Source organism: Plectrocnemia conspersa, unplaced genomic scaffold (genome assembly GCF_051122295.1).
Source record: "Plectrocnemia conspersa isolate PC_06_02 unplaced genomic scaffold, ASM5112229v1 ptg000014l, whole genome shotgun sequence".
In the NCBI taxonomy this organism is placed as follows: domain Eukaryota; kingdom Metazoa; phylum Arthropoda; class Insecta; order Trichoptera; family Polycentropodidae; genus Plectrocnemia; species Plectrocnemia conspersa.
Genome location: NW_028277178.1, coordinates 27,574,991 through 27,596,553, shown reverse-complemented (window position 1 = coordinate 27,596,553; position 21,563 = coordinate 27,574,991). Strand labels below are relative to the sequence as shown.

At 32.1% G+C, this 21,563-nt stretch overlaps 2 protein-coding genes and 1 long non-coding RNA gene across 3 annotated transcripts in view; 2 read left to right on the top strand and 1 right to left on the bottom strand.

The window, feature by feature from the left end:
• The first annotated feature begins 144 nt into the window (after positions 1-144).
• Positions 145-3,174, top strand: LOC148226664 (mediator of RNA polymerase II transcription subunit 11-like). Its single transcript, XM_088204073.1, has 2 exons — positions 145-271; positions 340-3,174. Exons 1-2 carry the CDS (start codon positions 196-198, stop codon positions 687-689), a joined length of 426 nt encoding a protein of 141 aa, XP_088060199.1. The 5' UTR covers positions 145-195; the 3' UTR covers positions 690-3,174.
• Positions 3,175-7,026: 3,852 nt separating this feature from the next.
• LOC148226663 (uncharacterized) lies at positions 7,027-12,855 on the bottom strand. The gene is made up of 3 exons (XM_088204072.1): positions 12,736-12,855; positions 7,599-9,329; positions 7,027-7,524 (listed from the first exon to the last, which is right to left on the bottom strand). Exons 1-3 carry the CDS (start codon positions 12,751-12,753, stop codon positions 7,315-7,317), a joined length of 1,959 nt encoding a protein of 652 aa, XP_088060198.1. The 5' UTR covers positions 12,754-12,855; the 3' UTR covers positions 7,027-7,314.
• Positions 12,856-15,523: 2,668 nt separating this feature from the next.
• The window catches only part of LOC148226662 (uncharacterized), an 87,113-nt gene continuing 81,073 nt past the window's right edge, over positions 15,524-21,563 (top strand). Inside the window, exon 1 of the long non-coding RNA XR_015812363.1 lies at positions 15,524-15,907. This is a non-coding gene — a long non-coding RNA (uncharacterized LOC148226662). The remainder of the gene's footprint in view (positions 15,908-21,563) is intronic.

Genomic DNA, 21,563 nt, shown 5'->3' with positions numbered 1-21,563 from the left:
TCAATATTTATCAGAGAATATGTTGTTTTTTACTTAATTTTAATTAATCTATATAGAATAGTAGCACAATATCTCGTATTTTTTAATTATTAGTAACATTATTAACAAACGTAAACAAAAATCTAACTTTTTAAATATTTTTTATTATGAAATGACCATGGCCGATTAAAATTGCTTTTGAATCTTTAGTGTGTAATGGCGGCTCCGATGGAGCGAATACAGGTGTTGGATTCCATCGAAAAGGACATCATTATCTGCCTTCAAAGCGCCGGTGAGTTAATATTTAGACATTTAGATGAATTTTGAACATAAGCTGACTGAATACAATGACAATTTTAGGTCAAGCTCTTCTCGAACTGAGCAAAGAGAAGTCCAGTCAGAAACAAGCAGAAAGCAACACTCATCAGTTCCTGAAGACGCTGAATCAAGTCGAGTCGAAGCTGAGCGAGCAAATAAACTACTTGACTCAGGTGTCCACCGGTCAACCCCACGAAGGGTCGGGGTACGCGAGTCAGAAGGTTTTGCAAATGGCTTGGCACCGCTTGGAGCACGTCAAATCTTGGGTTAACGATCTCGATAGGGTGAAGGCGTCGCATCTGGCCGCTACCGAAAGAGCCACCGGATCCAAGACGAGCGGGACCGCTGGAGTTTCTTCCCAGACAGTCCAGACGGGCAATAGTTCTAGCTAGCTAGCCTCGTGGGACACAATACTATACCTTTAATTTTTTTATGAATCATTTCAAATTTCCTTTAATTTTCATATACTCATTTTAAAATTTACCATTTTCTTTTTTTAAGTTTTTTTTGTAGCCTTTTTACTGACAATAATTGTTTAATATAAATTTATTACACAAGTCTTTAACCCTTTGACTGCGAATGACACCTATAGATGTCATTAAGAAAATCATCAGTATGCATTGTGCACCTAAAGGTGTCATGAGCCTTTTTGTTGTATAATTTTAGGTTGAAAAACACTTTAATTTATTGAAATAATATTTAAATTATTTATGGTATAAATAGGCGCTCCCCCACACATTACAAACTTTGAAATAACGTTAAAAAATAACAGCCGCGAGCTAAGGGTTTAAGGGTGAAAAAATAAAACATGTAATAATGTTAATTTTGGACAGTAGAAACAAATTAGATATTATTGGCAACTTTTTCCTTGATTAGATCTCTACAACAATTTTTAAATAAAAAAGTAAAGTGTGTATTAAATTGACATGATGTATTTTTGTGGTATTATCCTGTCAATCAATTTTATGAAACCCGATTCAATGTTGATTTATATTGTATGCATTGGTTTTTCATTTAAAAATTGTAGAGATCTAAAAAGATAAAAGTTTCTTAAAACATTGTCCAAAAAATATAGTGGACAGGGAATAAGTTCTCAAGAATATCTATTAATTATTTCTAATGTCACTTAAACGTGACATCCTTTCTCTTCGAAGAGTAAACTGTCACTGTTGGGATATGGCTTGAATCCCTTATCCCTGGCATCTTGCGGAGGGAAGATGTTTCTCGGAACCAAAACTCAAATTTATATTACTCACAGAAATTTCCATCGTCAAATCACTATTTTCCAAGAAGTGTTTTTATTTTTAAGTTCCGAGTAATGGTTTGATGTTACAAACGGTCGCCACAAATTTTTATTAAAGTTTTTTTGAATCACAACATTTCAAGTGTAATTACATCCCCGCTGATTGTAATTCTACTCACATATATGTCAGAATGTTTATTTTATATAATGCAAATTATTATATAAAGTCGTCTCCGAAGATCGGGTTGAACTCTGGATTCTGGACGTCGTAGCTCTCAATTGTCAATAGTCAGTATAGATCTTCTTGACGAAAATTCAGATTAACTCTCGTATCCCAAGTAGTAGTTCTTGATAAAGTCCTGATGGAAATGTATTCCGAATAGAAGTGGCAGTATGGGCGTTATGTATGCGCTCTTATACGCTCAGTCTGGTTTCTTGTTCGCCCTATTTCGCTGCCACGGCCAATTACGAAGATTTGGAGGTGTAACTGGATTTGATTATGTCTGATTGTGTTCTTGTTTGAACTGGCGTTGTATGGCTGTTAAAATCAAGACAGTTGTTGTTGATGTAACACATTTTTTTATGCGTATATACAGGCACTGACGATTTTAACTAATCACTAAAATTACATACAAATGTAGTATGCACTGAGGTTCGATAATTTGCCATCATGTTGTAAAGACTAAGGCATAAGTTTTGTTCGGCCATCACTGTCTTAGAGTAAATGTTAAAAAGTAACAGTGACAGAACGCAACCATGTCATATTCCTTGCAAAATTTGAACCTCTGTGAAGTCATCCCTTATCCTTACTGTAGCCGTTTGTTTCCGATATAAGTTGTCGAATAATCATCGTCAACTTCAATGGGACATTCAGAGGATAAATAAAAAGGCAAGACATTTTGTATCAACCAAATATTTTTTTTTTGAGTAGAGAATAAGCACAACATACTCCTTTCAGTTCTGATTGCAAGAATTGAGTAGAATTGTGTATAATTCTTGAAAAGCCGCCATTTTCAAACAAGATAAAAATACCAGACTGGCAAACAATCTAGTCAAGATCAATTTTTAAAAAAAATTGGTCGAAATCTTTGAAAAAGATTTACGGGGGTTATTGTGTCACCAAGTCTGTGATATCCCATATATGAATAAACAAATATAAACAAAGTAATTTTGGGGTCTTCTAGTCATAGTATAAGATAGAGACCCGCTGTAGTAGTAGTAGTATTTTTTATAGAAATCCACCTAATTATACAATATATCCATGAATCATAAATAAAATCTACTTATTGTGCTTGTAATATATTTTTCAACATTAAAATATTGCTATTTTGTTGTTGAAAAATAAATTACAATGATATTTCAATGTTTTGTGTCTAGTAGTGCAATAACTTGCAAACTTAGTTTCAACCAAACTTGTAGTATAAAGCGGGAGTAAAACACTCATGTCTTTATTTCATATATTCTATATAAAACATTCCTGTATTATTAATTTATGTTTTATGGTAAATAACTATTCCTAATCAAATGAATGAAGCCATATTAGTTCGCCGCTTACGCATAAAGTAAGAGTGATCATTGCTTAAAATAATACTCATTTTATAACATTCGTAAATTAATAAAAAATATAAAACAAATATCTTTATTATTTATACTTTTTCTTAAATGCCAGACCTCATTGATTTCTTTATTTCCAGAAAGGTGGCAAACACCTACCTATACTCAATTTGCGTTAACACAGTCAGTTTGAGAGCTATCCATTTCATTATTATTCATAATCGAGAAAGATGCCAAGTTTGGGTTTACGGCTCTACTAAAGCACACGATACAGATATACGTTCGATGTACATATCATTACTCTGATCGATAAATATAAAAAATATAGTAATGATTTTAATTTACATATATTTGTTCAAAGTATAAACAGGAGTTTTTGAAGAAAGAAAACAGAATTTTGGACAGCTTGTTTTCGGGGGGGGGGGGTGAAAGTTGACCAGTCAGTGATCGGTTTTCGATTTCATTAAAATTTATAGTATTTCATTAAATTAGGGGGGGGGGGTTAGCTCCATCTCTCAGGAACATTGAAAATTTATTGAAATTGATGAAGTAAAATTGTTTCTATCTGTGCCCGTGTAACACAAAAAAAATCAAAGTAACAATAGGCAGTCCAATTCTATATATTGTTTGTACAAAGTCATAAACATACAACAAAGAGTCTTTCTTCTGTGACATACAAACACTTGCAGCAAATTGCCTTTTCTTTTGAATTTTGTCCGAATGTATAGACTGTATTCAGGGGAGTGCAACCTCGGTTGACATAAGATCACAAACTTCGGTAAAATATAAATAACATCTGTCAAATAAATTAGGTTAATTTATTAATTTTTATTTGCGAAAACAAATGCGAAGACTGATAAGTTATCAGTGGTTCCTTGATAACACTTTAGTCTGTAGCAAACATGAAACAGGATAATAAAAATACACATATTACATTAGGAAAATTCTATGATATATTACTGAAATGTTGAAATATTTTTTTTTATTTTCACAAAAACGTTAAAAAAATTTTAGGGGGGGGGGGTTGTAAGTTCAGCGCTCCGGCATTTATTTTTTTATCACTACACTACCGCAGGTTACATCCAATACTTCATTGCTAGGAGGGTGAGTACTGTGGGGAAGTGTTGATTTAGTTGGCTATCCCAGAACAACGCTAGAAACACTGACAAAGCGCCGATGGGAAGAATTTACTCGTTTGGCGACGTGACGGAAGTACGTGTGCCGATAGGCACTTCGCGATTGTCGCGTAATTATAACCATTACAACTTTGTCGGATGGATGGGAATTACACAGATTGAGCCGCTGCAGTAGTATTTTATTAAGAGTTTATAATAGTTTAGTTGGAACTAACAAATTAACTACATATTATTTTTATTAAAAATAAATTCGCATAGTAACAATGAATATTTTTTTATGGGCACATGCTACAAATTAATTAAATTGTATGTAATTAATTATTTACACGTGTTGCGCAATAATTAGTAATTATAATTAATGCACGTGTATCGAGTTAAATCTTTACTATTAATATGGAGCAATTATAAAAATAAAGGGTCATTAACCAGTCGTCAGAACTACATGCAGAGAGATGACTACATGAGATTTATCAAAGTATTGCACGAATCTTTCAGAAATATTCTTAATTCCGTCCAAGGTTTTGTCAATAGACTGAATCACTATTAGCAATCGCCTTTTTTCATGATTCAAGTTATAAAACAAATAACAATTATTGTAAAATTAAAAGCATAAAAAATAAATCCCATTGTAAGACTTAAAAATCTTTATTTTTTATAAGGTTACATATGGTTCTAAACAGCTAGTATAATTATTAAGGTTACCGCATTATGGGAGTTTTAAGTATTGCAGCAATGATACGCACCGGTTGCACTAGTTCAGATAGTGCAATATTGCTTAAATAAGATGATCGCAAAGAACACTTAAATATAGTGGTTGTTGGAAGTGTCCAGTTTTTAGATAACAAATAAAATTATATAATCACTAAAGAACACATTTTCTGTTTTTTTGTCCAACTGCCGTTACTCTGTTAATAACCCTATCTGAGTAGCAATTGGTCTAAGATCGATAAGCACCTCCTATGGATTTATAAATACGTTTTCATCGCCAGCTTAAGACATTCATTCCGATTACGAATTCCATCTCCGGATTTCGATTCAAGTTTGGAGATTCGATCAGAAAAAAATAATTAAAAATAGATCCTCTGAGGTAAATGTTAATTATCTTGTCTGACCAAGTAGATTAAAAGTTATCCGAATAAAATATCATTATAATACAGTTGGGTTACCTGAAGTCGGAACAATCCTAAGACAAACCATGGCATCAGTTATATACCTAATTTAAGTTATTACTAAATTTATAATATATTAAGTAAATGTATTAAGTTAACTGTTTATGACTTTGTTTAAAGAAGAAAAGTTGACAGTGCAAAATGATGTCGATTCATATAGATTTATTCAGAACATAAATCAGTCAACAAAGATACATATTTTAGCATCATGGGATTCGAGTAAATTATATTGTTACAAAATTTCTATAGTTCTAATCACTTTCTATTTCATGTGATTCCAGTCTTATTTGTTTATGTACTGATGATAGTCTAACACAACACTTTTTCATTGTTTATGGCTCGATTATGTTTTTCACTTAATTCAATTAATTATATTATATACACAAACAACAATACGTTCCCTGTACTTTATTTATCAATTTTTTGAGCAACCAGCTTCTTCTTAAATATAATATTATAATACTTATAAAATACAAAAAAATACTTTATGTAGCAATTTTGGTTAAAATAAGATAAGCACTTTCATATATATATTTTTGGGTATATATTTGTGTATTGTATCACTGGGTTTAATTCATTTTTGTACTGTTCAACTATAATTTGAAAATTATGCTCTTAATCTTACGTTGTCAGTGCTTCAAGAAATAGATAATAAATTGAATTTAAGACACAGACTCACATTTGTTTACTTTTGCTAGGATTAAGGTATGTCGGAAAGATTAGACACATCAAACTGCTTAACACCTCTCAAGATCGACCGCCAATTTGGATCATAAAATCGTGTAAGGTGTCATTAAGATAAAGACTTTATTTATGACTGTCTTTTGGTTATCAATTGCGATCTTTAAAATACTGTAACACTTATCATAATCTACACTTATACTATGAAAAAAATATGCAAATAAATGAAAACTGACATAACAATACTTCAGACAAGCTATTTTTTTTTATGATTAACACAATTGACGAGATATAGCAATTTAAATATCGTTCGTCCACCCTGTATTATTCAAGCACTGTTAAGGTTTGTTAGCACAAATAACTCTTTAAATAAATTTAATTTAATTTTCATTTCAATTTTATTGACATCAATATTATATTTTAATATGTATTTACATCAACAAGCTACTGAATAATTGTTAAGTACGTGTATTTTTATAAACAAATACACAAATATCAGTAAACATTTCAATAACAATTTTAATTAAAAATTATCACAATTGAAAGGAAATAAGTAACATCAACAAGTATTTAATCATACAAATTGTAAAAGTAATATGAAGTATATTTCGTTATGAAATTTTAAAATATGCACCTATTTCCTTACTGTGTTGACTAAATTGCGTTACACAATCTAGTCAAGCATTATCACAGTCAGTTGTATAGAACTTTACTAACCTTTCACTTTTAATGTTGTAATATAGTACTTTTAAAAGTAAATTTCAACTAACTATCACAACAGTTAATAGAATAAAAATATAATTTATGTTATATTAACAACAGATAATTAATTAACATAAATTTATGATAAATATAATAATGACATGGCAATCATTAAATTAAAAAAACCTTGAGTAATTGACATAAATATTAATTTAAAATAAGTTATATAAAAATACGTAAATTAATAAAAAACATTTTAATTGAGATTAACAAATTATTTAAACAAAACAATTATGTACATAATGAACTATGTAAATTGTTTACAATTTTGGTCAATCACTATCTATTACAATTTTGAGCACTTTAAGGGTCAGTTTGTATACTTTTGAATCACATTTATTGGCTTATATTGCTATTTGAAACTACTCTCAATGTGAGAAGGCAATAAAATAAGATAAAAAATTATTGTCTTTTGAAATAAAAATAAAAAATTAAATGCACTCTTTAGGGCACTTATGATTTTTATCAACATTTAATATCTCTTCTTTCCTGATTTCTTCTTTTTATCTTGAGGCGGTAGTTCCGGTTTTGTTACGTGAACAGTGTGCATTGTTGGCATATTGTATAATGTGTTGGCAATTTCGGTTGAAATTTTACGGCAGTTACGAATATCCAACACTTTCAAACATCTACAAGCGGAACGAATTGCATAGAGAGATTCATCTGTGAGAAGCGTGCACGCCTGTAACAATATTTTAATAATTAATATGCAGAGTTCAACTTTATTTAAGCTGTAATAAAAAAAACAATACTGACACTTAGATTGAGATTTTTCAATCGGCTAAGATTAAAGACAACAATTCTGACGGCTTCGTCACAAATACTGAAGCAGTGGCTGAGATTCAGAGTCTCCAAGTTCGGGCAATTCTTTACCAAATGTTGAAGACCCTCATCGGTAATTTGCTGACAGTCTGACAATTGCAACGATATCAGATTTTTGTTATCGAACGCGTACATTAAACTAACATCAGATATCTTATTACATCCGCTGATATCTACGTGTGTTAGATAGTTGAGACACGCGAACGAAAAGCCTGAACTCTTTTCACCATTAACAGATTCGCACAAGCCTCGCACTTCCTTCTTTCTCTTAGCGTCTCTGACGATTTCGTCTTCGGCGCGAGATCCTAATGAGATCTGATACCTAAATCGGGAGCTGAGATTCAACTCAGGTGACTCGTAATAAAGGTTTCTATCCACTCCCATTCCTGTTAATCCCGAATCAGTGAGCATATCGCAGTTTTTCACTTCCAATTTTCTCAGTTTCGAGAGATTCTTGAATATAGATTGAATGGCATTATCACTCACAGCCGTGAAGCAATAACTCATGTTCAGATGCAATAAATTAGGGAACTTTTCTGATACTGCAATAATCGTTTTTTCGTCAAAATTTATAGATGAAATATCCAGATCTATTATTTGTTCATTCACTCGTTTGCATAATCCATTCAATAAACCATCCGGTGATACTAAATAGCATTGAGCTATACTAAGCTTTTGCAATTTCGGGAGTTTATCTATTTCCTTTACGCCCAAATCGGTGATCATATTGCATCTGACCAATCTTAGTGATTTTAGATTAATTAGATACGTGCAAAGATCGATGAGAAGTTGATCGTCAAGTCTTGAGCAAAAACCGAGAGACAGCTCTGTCAACATATTTTTTAAAGTATAAAGCTTGTTTAAGCCAACTTTATTTATTTGATCGCATCCGGATATTTCTAATTTTAACAATTGCAAATCAGGCAATTCAGAGAGCATCTTTAAAGCTACACCGTCTATCAGCGTTCTATTAAAATTTAAGTGCTTCAATGATTTCGCGTTATTTTTGATGAAACTGAATATGTAAGGAAAAGTTAAAATACTTTCGGACGGAGTATCTATACTTTTACTAGGATTCGAAGGATAAAATCTCTTATGAAGAGCAGAATGAAACGTAATCGGACAGTCGGATAAGTCTAACTTTTCTAATGCTTCTGCAGGCACAACAATATTATCAAATATGGCATCGGATAAATACCTATTTTTGGATAAGCTTATGCTTTTAAGATTTTTTGAAATTCTTCTACATATTTCTTTGGAGTCTTTATCGGAAAAGTTAGCAGACATAAACAATTCTCTACAGTTGACGACTGCAAGCGATTCAAGATTCGGACAGTAGCTCAGAATTTGCACAAGAGTCTTCTCGTTCATTTCGCAATCTTCAATATATAGATTTTTGATGTGTTCTCCATTGTCTTTCCAAAATTCAACAGACGGATTCGATAGATCCAATTCTTTGAACGTGAAGCTCGAGAATTTCATGTAATTGTACAAAGTGAAGATGTTAGCGGGGTGATTTTCGTTTAGATTCCAATGATTCGTGAAACAAATCTGTTGCAGGTTTTGAAAGTAATTGTCACGAGATGCTTCGTACCAACAGCGGCATGTTTGGCTGGCCGCAAGGCGGTCGGAGTGTGAGAGATGTTTGAACAGGTATACGAGAATCTGAAAACACAAATACATTTTTGTTTATAACAATGAAACCTTACTTCAAGAACGAAAGATAAAATCTGTATAAAATATTCTATTATTTACACAATATTTTGTATGTGCATTTTTATATAGGAAAGCATTACCGGGTCCAATTCCTTTTCTATGTATTTTTCCCTATAATATACGTATATATGTACAGTAGAACCCCCAATTACACGGTAAATTGGAGACGTGCTATTTGGGTGCGTGTAGTTGGGGGACTAGAAAATATTCATACAATTTTATGCAATATGTACGTATGAAGAAGGCGCATGTGGTAAGATAGCTCGCTCACACATAAAGTAATGGGCACCCAAAAAGTACGTCCCCAATTTACCGTGTTATTGGGGGGTCTACTGTATATACAATTTTTTTATTGTTAACATTTTTAGAAATAATAAGTTAACAAAATTAGATTCAATAAAATAGTAAACAATTTTATTAAATGTTAAATAACAACTATTAATTTTTGCAGCAGGAGAAAAGACAAAATATTTTAACGTATTTACAACAAATTCCAAACATTTACAATAATAATTATATTCTTAATGGTTATATATCTATTGTCCTAAGCGAAGAAATAATTGAAGCAAGAGTGATTTTAGAAGTATCTATAAAAAATATGTCTTTTATAAAGCATGAAATATTTTTTATTTTATTTTATTCAAAAGAATTCATTTTTAAAAAGACTAGTGCATTCAACGATGTATGATAATCCCGAAAGGATTTTAGTACAAAATTTATTCGCGACAGAAAAGGTTCTTTCTGTATGATGCGATGTTGTATGGTTGTATGATGCGATGTTGCATCAGTTCTGTCAGACAAAACTGATGCAACATCGCATCATACAACCAAACCGCCTGTCTGCCGTGAGCAGATATCGCGACAGACCGCTCTCTGTGTGGCCGACCCTTAATTGTTAACTTAATAGATTTTAATGCATTTTCGAATTCCTTTAATAATTTAAAAATCTTACTTCTTGGTTGGTATAGAAAGAATAAATTACATTTACAGCAATTTTCTAAGTCTGTGCGTTGCGTGAAATAAAAAAATCTAATATTCATTATTTTCTTATATTAATTTTATTAATTATGATTTTTAACCTTTAGAATACCAGCACGTAAGTAGGGTTGAGAATTATGGCTGTGTAATAAAATAAAATGGACATTATTCTGAACGAAGCCGTTTTTATTTGTAAAAATATATTTTTTAGAAATAGATTTTTGCTAAAATCTGTGAAATTTTCATGTTTACACAAAAAAGTTGTTGGTAAGAAAAAGAGCAAAATATTTAAGTCCACAAATCGGTATTATAACAAGAATAAAAAATATAGACAATGAAATATTAAATGTTATTTGTTCATGCATTCTATTATAGTTAGTTTATATTTATTTATATTTTTAGACACTTTTTATGTAAACAATGACAACCAGAGATTTTTGAAAACCATGAAAATTAAACACCGTGACCAAAGATTTTATAACCTTTTGTCACTACTTATACAACAATAATACTGTTTTACTCAACAATTAGTTCTTTGTATGCATGATTTTTTGTGGCCACTGGGAAACAACCACAATGGTTTCGTCTATAGAGGGCCACCCGGGAGACATACTTATGTTTTATTAGAGGCAATATGTCTTAATTGGTTTAAATAAGCCGTTTTTTTATTCATCTATGTTCGGCGCCAGTCGACCACATACTGGAGTTCGCCGATAACAGTGTGGGAGAGCGAGGGACTCCTCTTGAGGTTAAAACCCAAACCCTTGAGGGGAAGTAAACTCTTGGACTGGCCGTCCGAGGTAGCCCGCAAGGCGCTACTTATAACGAGCAAAGCATAGCAGATAAACACAAGCAGGCCAAAGGGCTCGGCCCTTAGGGAACTGAGGGCCAAGCCTGCGACTGAGGTAACATAAAGATCCCTTGAAGATCAGGGGGTAGTGTTGTAACAAAGATGAAACGCAATGCAGGCCAGTCAACGAGAGAACTCTGATAAATATGTAGTACTACGAGGGGTAGGTTTCCGCTCATCCGACCGTCAAAAGCTGGGTGCCCGCCCATTGGGTTGGACTCATAGGGTCCATGTACTGGTAACGGCAGTGGTTCACGCATGGATGCTAAAGCAGTCACTCTTCATCCAAGCTTCTGTGATAGAACATATTAGTACACAATTACTTTGGGAAGAACATTTAAATGACAATTCCATATAGGACTCTACTATCTGGTGGCTTTCTGGATACCATCTGTAAATCTTTGATTAGTGAATGTATTTTATTAATTATGTACAATTATTAGAGCTAAAATTCAATAGGTGTCAGTATGCACAACCTAGCTCGATTTTATTTTAATTATTCATCCGCAAGATTAGAAAAATCTAGGGTAAACTAATCTGTCACGATCGATCGGAAATTATATTTATATAACAAATACGATAAAAATTGAAAAACAATAGGTCCATAAGGAATTTAAAATAAGTTCTTTCAGGTATTAGTCACTGATATCATGCTGATTACAATACAATATAAAAATAATAACTAATGCGTATTAGCACAAATTGAACTCTGGTAAAAATATTGTTTTTCTTTTCTGTTTTTTTTTTTATTATTTTTGGGAATATGAAGTGACCTTACACTTCAAATTTAAGACACTAAATTAATAAGAATGAGTTGGAAACAACATCAATGACATTGTAGCATGTAAAAGACGGAAATAAACGACGTTTTGGTCAGACGCAAGGCTTACATTAATGTAGGTGAAGGACATTTAAAACTAATTGGTTTAGTTAAAAATCAATACAATTTTTAACGATGGATATATTTACATTTTGAAGCAATATTTGTGCATTATTATGAATGATCATCTTATTATTACTATAAATTTTGTTTTACATATTTTTATTTTCCCCTGTATACTACAAAATGATTATAATTTCCTAATTTCATAATAAATGAATAATTTTAATTTTAAAAAACGATAAGATAAATATTACAGATAAAGTCAATCATCTCAATATTTAAAAACAGTGACTTTTGTCTTTCATTGTTATATAAATAACATTTTAATATTACGCATTAAATTGAACTTTTTAAATATATTTAAAATATATATATCATATAATAATTTGATGATTTGTACAAATTTAAATTATTTAACAAATAAAAACTGCTTAAACCGATGTTAAAATAAAATGGATCGATACAATTTAAAATGCGTAATGTTTATTATAAGCTAACAAGCGACCTATTAATATTTCACTAATTTTTTCATTCATTTTTTTCACAAATTATTTTTTTTTCATAAAAAAACCTAGATATGGCATTAGAAAGTATTGTAGAAGAAAGGCAACAATTTAATTTAAATTTTATACGTAAATTATTACCTCGTACGGTAATTCCATGTTTTAAATCACTGTAAAACTGTCGACTGAATGGAGTTCCATACGCAACAAAACTCCATCGCATCGATCACCTGACAGCGGATACTATTTTTAAACCGGGCTGAGGTCTTAACACCAGTAAATTATAGCATAGGTTTACAAATTATTGTAAGATTTTTTATTAATAACTAATTCATTTATAATTATGTTGTTCAATAAAATACTTATAATATCTAAAATAAATTATTTTAAAAAAATTATTAAATTAAAAATCATTTTTGTAAATATTATTCAAGGATCTTATTATGATCCGACAAAAAGTGCCCCTTAACCCTTTTACCGCGGCTGATATTTTTAATACGGAAAGAAAAGTCCAAACAGACGTCACATCTCGCATATTGCTCCATAGTTTGTCTGAACTTTAATATTATACTATGTTTTAAAATTATGATAGCTATCTTTACCGATATAACTATAGACTTATGATATGCGAGTGCTAATCAAAATATATTCAAACCGAATTTTTGTCAAAAAGAGAGCGCAAAAACAATTTTCCCTTCTCAGAAGTCAAAAATCTACGTCAAAAGCAATAAAACCGTGTTGGCGCTGTCGCTATGAGAACGCTCGGCAACAAGCGTTTCCACTGCGATGGCACTGGCACGATTTTATTGCTTTTGACGTGGATTTTTTACTTCTGAGAAGGGATTCTCTCAATATGAGGCAGGCGCTCCACCTTGTTCTCGTCGGTTAGTGCGTGTGGAACCTACACGCTTTGTTTTCACACATTCCCAATATTTTTTAAACTTCTTTGAATGCTAGACCATGAATATATTCTGTCTTATCTGTTAGCTCCTGAATCGACATCTTTGTATTGGCTTAAATTTCTGCAGCTATGCAGTCATCATCGATGATTTTTGGTGTCCTACTTGTAGTCTTCCAAACAAAAGCTTTCAGATTTAATATTTTGAAGCATTTTTTAAATTGACGAACCAGTAAAACTTAAAAACCACAGACGGCACAAATGTTTTTAGCTGCCGATTTTTTTTGGGAAATTCATACAGCATACAAGTGCGTAAAAACAACTTACTCGGAATTAATTCTTTTATTAAAACTTGGGGTGTTTTTTTGTTGTTATGTTCGTAACACACTCTCCAGATATTAATCTAATCAATACCAAAATAAAAACATGCGACCCGAACATCAAATAAGTCACAACTGACCGACAGAGTTATTAAGTATAAAAACATTATTTTTTTGGATACCCCTAGTTCATATTTACATACATACATATAATGGGGTACCCCTTAAAAAGGTGTGTAGCTTTTTACAAGTGCATAGTCTATAGTTAATAGTTTTAACCGTAATTTTGAGAACTATACAAGGGAATTTGTCGTTTTTAATTGCTCACTTGAGTTTTAAAAAGGGATTGCAGGTCTAATTGTTCAGTCTCGCTTAAGATACTGTTACAGTTAAACATTTATGGATGGATTTGTAAAAGTACCAAAAATTCCTAAATAAGATGTAATTTTGCCAGAAAAGTTATCTTAGATCTGTAAATTTCTTTAAATGAGTCGTCAAAAATATAAAATAAACTTATTTTGCGTGCTAATGTCGGCGCGGTAATGTCCTGCGCGCTAAAGTCAGGGTTGTACTGCGCGCTAATATCCCGCGCGCTAACGTCGGCACGCTAACGTCGACGCACTAACGTCAGCGCGCTAACGTTGGATTGCCCCCAAAAACACCGAGACTGGACATCTGAAGATTGGGTGAAAGTCATTTGGTGCAATGAATCCATCTTTAAGTTAATTTTCAACTAAAATTGATTATTATTGGTCACAGGAAAAAAATCGTATACGTCGCACGAAAATACGAAAATAGAGGTCGATAATAATGTTACACGTATGATATATTATTTAAAAAATGTAATTAAAAACATTTCAAAATTTTATAAACTATTTTTTTTATATATATTGATACAAATTATATACATATAAAATTCCTCGTACACTTTTATTTATTGAAATTCTATGAACGTAGTGCAGGCAAGATAAAAAAGGGTAGTTCAGGCAAAACAGAGGCCGAATCGAAGATATTTAGTTGCATTTTAAAGTTTGTAGTGTACCCATCGCTTGATTATTGTACTAGCTTGAAGGAAATTCTAATAGTGATTACCCTATTTGAGTTATGTTATGATAGTATAAAACAGAATATACAAATTTTGTATTTAAAATTTCGATTGAAATTCCTTAAATTACAGTTGCCCAATATAATGATATTTTTTTTGTGCAAAAATAAAGACAAATGCATATGTCTAATTTGCAATGAATTCTAACTGGATTCTAATCAGAATAAGAATTTAGTTTTCATCCGGTCCCCCATGCTTAAAAAAATCATTCCGGCCTCACAAAGAAGTTGGTGACCACTGCTCTGATCAAACAAAATAATTGTAGATTATTTTTTGTGATAATATTGCTATAGACTTTTCTGTGTTACCAGTGGCAATATTTCAGCAAGTGCTATTATCTAAACGGGGATCATGGCAGACTGAAACAAAGTATAAAATAACATTTTTGAATTAAATTCAAAAAAATAATTTTATGGAATAAAATAAATAACAGTTGAATATTATTAATATTAAAAAATGCTTGAAATAATTATAGTTTTTTGGTGCAAGTGCACCTCGCGTAGGGATGGGAAAGTTAACGGCGCAACGGAACGACAATGCTCAAGTTTGTTTCGAAAAGTGCGACCCTGCACTTTTGTTTTGGCACGGCGCGGCGCGGCGCGGCGACGCACTCGCAGCTGACTGTTTGAGCGGTGTTTGTGCGAAAGGGTAAGGGCCGGAGGGCGACTGCGCAGGGGCCGAGGGCCCACTTGTTGGGCTCCGCGCCACTCAGTCCGCCAATGGCCCCGCTAAAGGCAGCCGCCCCCGGCGCCCGCTCCGTTCGCCTACCGTCCCGCGAATCTCGAAACGAAAACAAGCCCGGTCGGTGGAATCGAAGGGAATACCGGTCCGAAACACTCGCGGAAGGGAATAATAAGGGTCGGAAGTGACTCCGGGGTCACCAGTTGGGGGTTTGTTTACAAATGTTTATAGTTGAGTGACGTTTGGCGGTCACGTGGCCGGCAGGAGGCATGTCCCGCCGGAAACAAGCGAAGCCGAGGTCTCTAAAGCGTGAGTTTTTCTTATTGTTATTCTTCTCGTTTGCATGATTTCATACTTTCCTAAAGAAAAACTAAATTTTAAGCTTGAATGCATCTATTGTGCAATATAGGGGCGTAACTGCTATATAATGCACTAGCTTGGAAAGTTACTTTTCGTTTCGGATACTTGTTTATCTCAGGATTCAGGGATGTCAATATTTTCATATACAATAAAATAAATATGAAAGAAAGAACAATATACACGTTCTACTGTCTGTCACTAATCTTTTAACATTCAGGAAAGATGTGACATGCTTTAATTTAAACATTTAATAAATTATTGAACCTAAATCAACTAATTGATTTTCCTATGATCAATTCGAGATTCGTCGAGAGTTTGTTGTTTATAATTCATAATACAAAAAAGTGCTCTAACTCACTTCTTGTTAAGCTTTTTATTAAAAAAATTATATTCAAGTATCATTTAAATTAAATTTAAAGTAGCTTTTTCTATGCCACGAAGCACATTAAAAATTTTTTTCATATTTTTTCAATCAAATTTTTTCATATTTTTTCCTTTACTTTAGATATGTCAAATTTAAAGTTAAACGAACAAATACAAATATACAACTAAAGACTAAATGCAAAATAAAATTGTGAAACATTATGTATCTAAATAAAAGTTAGTGATTTCCAAGTGCTTTTGAAAAGGATGCAAATAGTCTCAACTCAATCCTTTTCAGCCGCCTTTTCAAGCTGTCCACATTGAGGAGCTTGCTGCCTCGATGTTGACGTGCTGTTAGAATCTCGTTTTATGTTTAGCAGCAAAACGTTTCATAGCACTGGCACATACTACGGAGCACTCACAATGTTTCGTAACATTATTTTAATCATTTTATTGTGGTACTGTTTGGCACATCCCCAGAGCTGTATTCCATATACCTAAATTGGTTTCAGGATTTGATGGTGTATTTTGATTTTGTTGAATATTGATAGCTTAAAGTTGCTTCCCATAAATTAATATATAATAGCTACCTATATTTTAATTCAAGTTATTCTTTTTTATACGTTCCTTTCACCTCAGTTTGGTGTCCAGGACCATGCCAAGGTATTTAAGTGTATTTCAAAATGGGACAGTATTGCCGTTTATGAAAATATAAAATTGAATAGTGACATTTTTATTAGTGAAGTTGATATGTACAGATTTTAATTAATTCGACTTTATTTTACATTTTTTGCTTCAATTTGTGATCAGCAACACTGCCAGAATTTCTGTATCGTTTGAGAATGTTGCAATTGTTACATTCTCTATTTGTGGCAAACTTACGTTTACAACAAATAGAGTATCAGCCCTAGGACATTTCCTTGTGGGACTTAAGCTTTTATTTACTTTAATTTAGATTTTTTTTTTTTTTTTTTAAATGTACGATTAATGTATAATAATCACATAATACATATTGCTTCTGTAGTGTGCTGTTTAGTTTTTGAATTAAGCCTCTGTGGCATACTTTATCAAAAGCTTGAGCAGCACCTAAGAAAATGGCCTAACAAATATATTTTTCTATAAAATCAATAATGCGATGCACCTGATCGATTAAATGAATTACTTTATTCTCTATTATGGGTTTCATTCTATCTAATTACTGCGTTAATGAAATATGTTAGTTTAACTATTCCTTTTTTTGGAAGCTTATTCATAATTTCGCCAGCTATTGAGTACAATCTGGGTGCTTTATTTGAATTATTATTAATTATTATTTTTATAGTTACTTCTGTTACAGTTACTTATTTAATTTCTTAATTTTCTTGGTTTTCTATTTAGATTCCTGTGTCATTGTCCTGTATTTAAATTCCAATATATTTGAAGACTTAACAAAAGCGTTGGCTTTTTTTATCATCTCTCGCCCAATCTCCATTTATCGTTTTTATAGGCAGGGTTTTTTTAAGTAAGAAAGCTGCTAGAATTCACTTTTTCTTAAGCTTTTTACTAAAGAAAATTATGTTAAAATATCATTTTTCTATGACATGTAGCGCATAAAAAAATAAATAAAATTTATCATATTTTTTCTTTACTTTAATGATGTCCAATCTAAAATTAAACGTACAAATACAAATATACAACTAAAGACTAAATGCAAAATAAAATTGTAAAACATATATTTTAATAAAAGCTTATAGTGACTTCTAAAGTTTTGTCCAATTCTCGTCTGACAAATCTCGACTCAGATTTTTTTAGTGTTGTTGTCTATGTCGAATGAAATCTGAGGAACCACAGATTTTGGAGGATCAAAAGTGGGAAAGGTGGTCCGACGAGTTTGATAAACAAAAGTGTCGAAACTCTTTTGGTCCTGAACGAAGTTCTTTTTGGGGTAATAATTATATTAATTTTCGAAAACTCGCGTTAAAATTCACTTGAAGAAATGGAAATAGCATTTATCAAACGCAATATTTTTTCAGGATGTCTTTTCGAGAATCTTTTCGCAAAATCGATGAAACATTTCTAACTGACATGTTTCTAATTTTCATGTTTCTAAATGTCAGCCTGAACATCAATATCTTCAGGGAAATATTTTTGGTCAAATACGCGAGCCCAAATTGCAAACGTAATATTTTTACTATCAACCATCAATTGACTTTCAACGTGGAATATAATGTTTTCTAGTCAATAGGAGGATCAGTTTTTGAAAATTTTTCGTGATGTGGGTCCATAATCTATCACTGACTTGAAAAACACTGAAATGTCGTCCCTGATTCCAAACCAGAAAATTTTAGGCAATCTCTCAAAGTAAATCTAAAAAAACAGTTTCGAATCTATCCCAAAAATATTTTTAAAAATATGTCATTTCAGTGAAATCATATCAGAATACATTTTCACCGGTAGATATATATTTTTTCCAGTAAAAATATAATTCATTTGGCAGATGCTAGTAAAATGATATGATTTCAACTTTTCCATACGTAATAATATTATATATACATTTATGCGTTGTATTTTTCAGTAAAATTATATTTTTACTGGTGAAGTCCAAATACATTTTCACCACTAGATATATATTGCTACTAGCGAAAATATAATTTAACTGATATGCACTAGTGAAATTATATGCTGTTCTAAAATATTTTTGAAACTCAATTTAACAATTGCGAAACGTAAATTTACCATTCAAACCCAAACCTAACCTACACAAATTAACGAAACCCAACTTGACCTAATGAAAGTTCTAAAACTAATTTAATTTTAGAACTTTCTTTAGGTTAAATCTAAATTACAAACTAGGCCAACTCATCTCTCAGGGGAAAATAAGCAGAAGTACAGGCAGATGTCGCGTCTCGCATATTGCTCTATAGTTTGTCTGCACTTAAATGTTTTAAAAATATGCTATTTTTTTCCGATGTTATTACAGACTTTTGATATGAGAGTATTGGTCGAAGTGATTTGAACCGAATTTTGATCAATAGGAGTGCGCAAAAACAATTATCATTTCTCAGAAGTAAAAAATCCACGTCAAAAGCAATAAAATCGTGCAGGCGTCGTCGCAGCGGGAACGCTCGGCAACGATCACTGACTGGCCAACGTTTGTCCCCCCCCCCCATGGAAATAGTTGTAAAATGTCACTGCTCAAAATTTTGTTTTATTTAGTCAATTCTTTTGAGGTCTTCTTTGCTCCGTATATGCAATCAGTAATAATTGCTTTTAAAACAATAATATATCGTAAAAATATGACAAAACAGCTCTGCTTAACATTGTTTGGAATGCCGTAAGAATCATATATAATTTCATTACTGTCTGTTTAAATACATTAAAATGACAATTGATAAATGTCACGTCGAAACATTTTCATCAAGTTGAATTGAAACATGTATTTGTGTTTTAATAGAAAGTCGACTTTAATGAGTCTTTATCAGGCGCGTACGGTGAGATACATTCCATTTCGCTCGCTCGCGCGTAAAGTGCAAGAGTGAATGAGAAGAAGTAGGCTTACGGAACGCATGTCTCGTACGCCCTTATCTCTCACTCACTCTCGTCACTTAACACGCGAGCAGTCGCAAGGGCAGACGTTTGACTATGTAGGGGTAGATTTAAACGAACCAGTCTTTTCATGGCTAAATTTGCGTAGCACTTTTGAGATCCTTACTGATTGAAAGTATTCCTCAGAAAGAGATTTTAATATTGGGATAGTTATAGGTAACGAAAGTAAAACCACATAACATATGTATTGTTAAAGTATTTTTGCGGAAAGTTATGCCATCGAGAGTCACGGTTTTTTTTATTCTAATCTAGTACCTCTTATTTTGTCATTTAATTAACTTAGTCTCTGAGTTAATTAAATATTTTTTTTAATATGTCAAATAAAAATATGTTAATTTTTGTATTTTATTTTGGGTTGCATCGAAATGAATGGAATATAATAACTCCATTCAACAATGATAAATGAAAGTAATATTGAAATTTATTTCTCAGAGAATTATAGAGTGCGGCCTTAATTGAAATTTTTGTGCAGGCTAAAGGCCGGCACCTGAATAAATAATCGTGTGACTGAGGGAGAGGTTACTCGGAGATAATTAGTGGGAAAGCGCGGGTGTCCCGGCCGAACGGCGTGACGTCACGTGCTGGCATTTTTAGTGCGAAGCCCCCGGGGGGCTCCCCAGGGACATGCCCCTCCCTCTGCACATAAAGGTTTAAGCGTCTTCCTTTTTGAATTTAAAACGGAATACGGACGAGCGTCCGGGTCGTTATGGGCGCTAATCTAAATTAAATTCGCGAAACTCGATGAATAAAATAATCAAAATATTGCCTTATAAACATACTTTTCCACCGATGCATCGATGATTGAAATCATCCTGAATTATAGACCCTTATCTTGATCACTCCATTACAAATGTTTTGATCCAAGCACCCTATATATTTTCTTTTGGGTTATGTGGTTAATTTACTTCATATTCCAGTGTTTTAGTTTGCTTAATGAATACCCAAAATAATAACTAGCATCATACTCGTTGAATAATCAACGGAGAGGACATAAATTAACCGAAAGTTTTCAATAATAACACACATGGAACATATAATTTATTCGTAATTTATACATAATTCAATTTGAAAGGTATTAACCTATTTCTAAATATTAATGAACTACTCAAATATTGTTGTGGTTAATATGATTTTATTATTTGTAAATTATTTTACAAATGATAGTACAAATGTTATTTTACTTTATTTTTTATTTTATTTTTTTATTAAAAATCTGACTATCATGACTGACAGATTTCCCTAATGCATCATGATGGTCATTGTGCAAACTATAATTAAATAGTTTAACATTAAAAAATATATAGTGCATACTTAAAATATATGAGCACCATCACACATATTTTTTTTGCTGATTTTAGTTATCGCTGATAACATCCCTGTGTTTGGTAAGCTCGTTAAAAAGCTGGATGGCTCGTACAAGTAAAGCGTTCTTAAGCGCTGACGTCTTGGCCGCAACGGATAAGAAAAAGGAACGCGATCGCGACTCTAGTGCATTATAATAATATATAAAAAAAATTGGAAGTCTTGTTAAAGCGTCATAAAAAGAATATACTTCTTTAAGATTCATTGCATTTTTGGCATATGTATATTAGCGCGAATATCGATTAACAGTGCCAACAGTGAATGTTTATTTGACGACTTGCACTAGAACCAATAG

Excerpts from the sequence above, each read along its gene's own strand:
- LOC148226664 (XM_088204073.1), top strand. The coding sequence starts at position 196 with ATGGCGGCTCCGATGGAGCGAATACAGGTGTTGGATTCCATCGAAAAG. Across the intron at positions 272-339 it reads TATCTGCCTTCAAAGCGCCG|GTCAAGCTCTTCTCGAACTG; the intron begins GTGAGTTAATAT and ends TGACAATTTTAG.
- LOC148226663 (XM_088204072.1), bottom strand. Across the intron at positions 7,525-7,598 it reads TGAAAAATCTCAATCTAAGT|GCGTGCACGCTTCTCACAGA; the intron begins GTCAGTATTGTT and ends ATATTGTTACAG.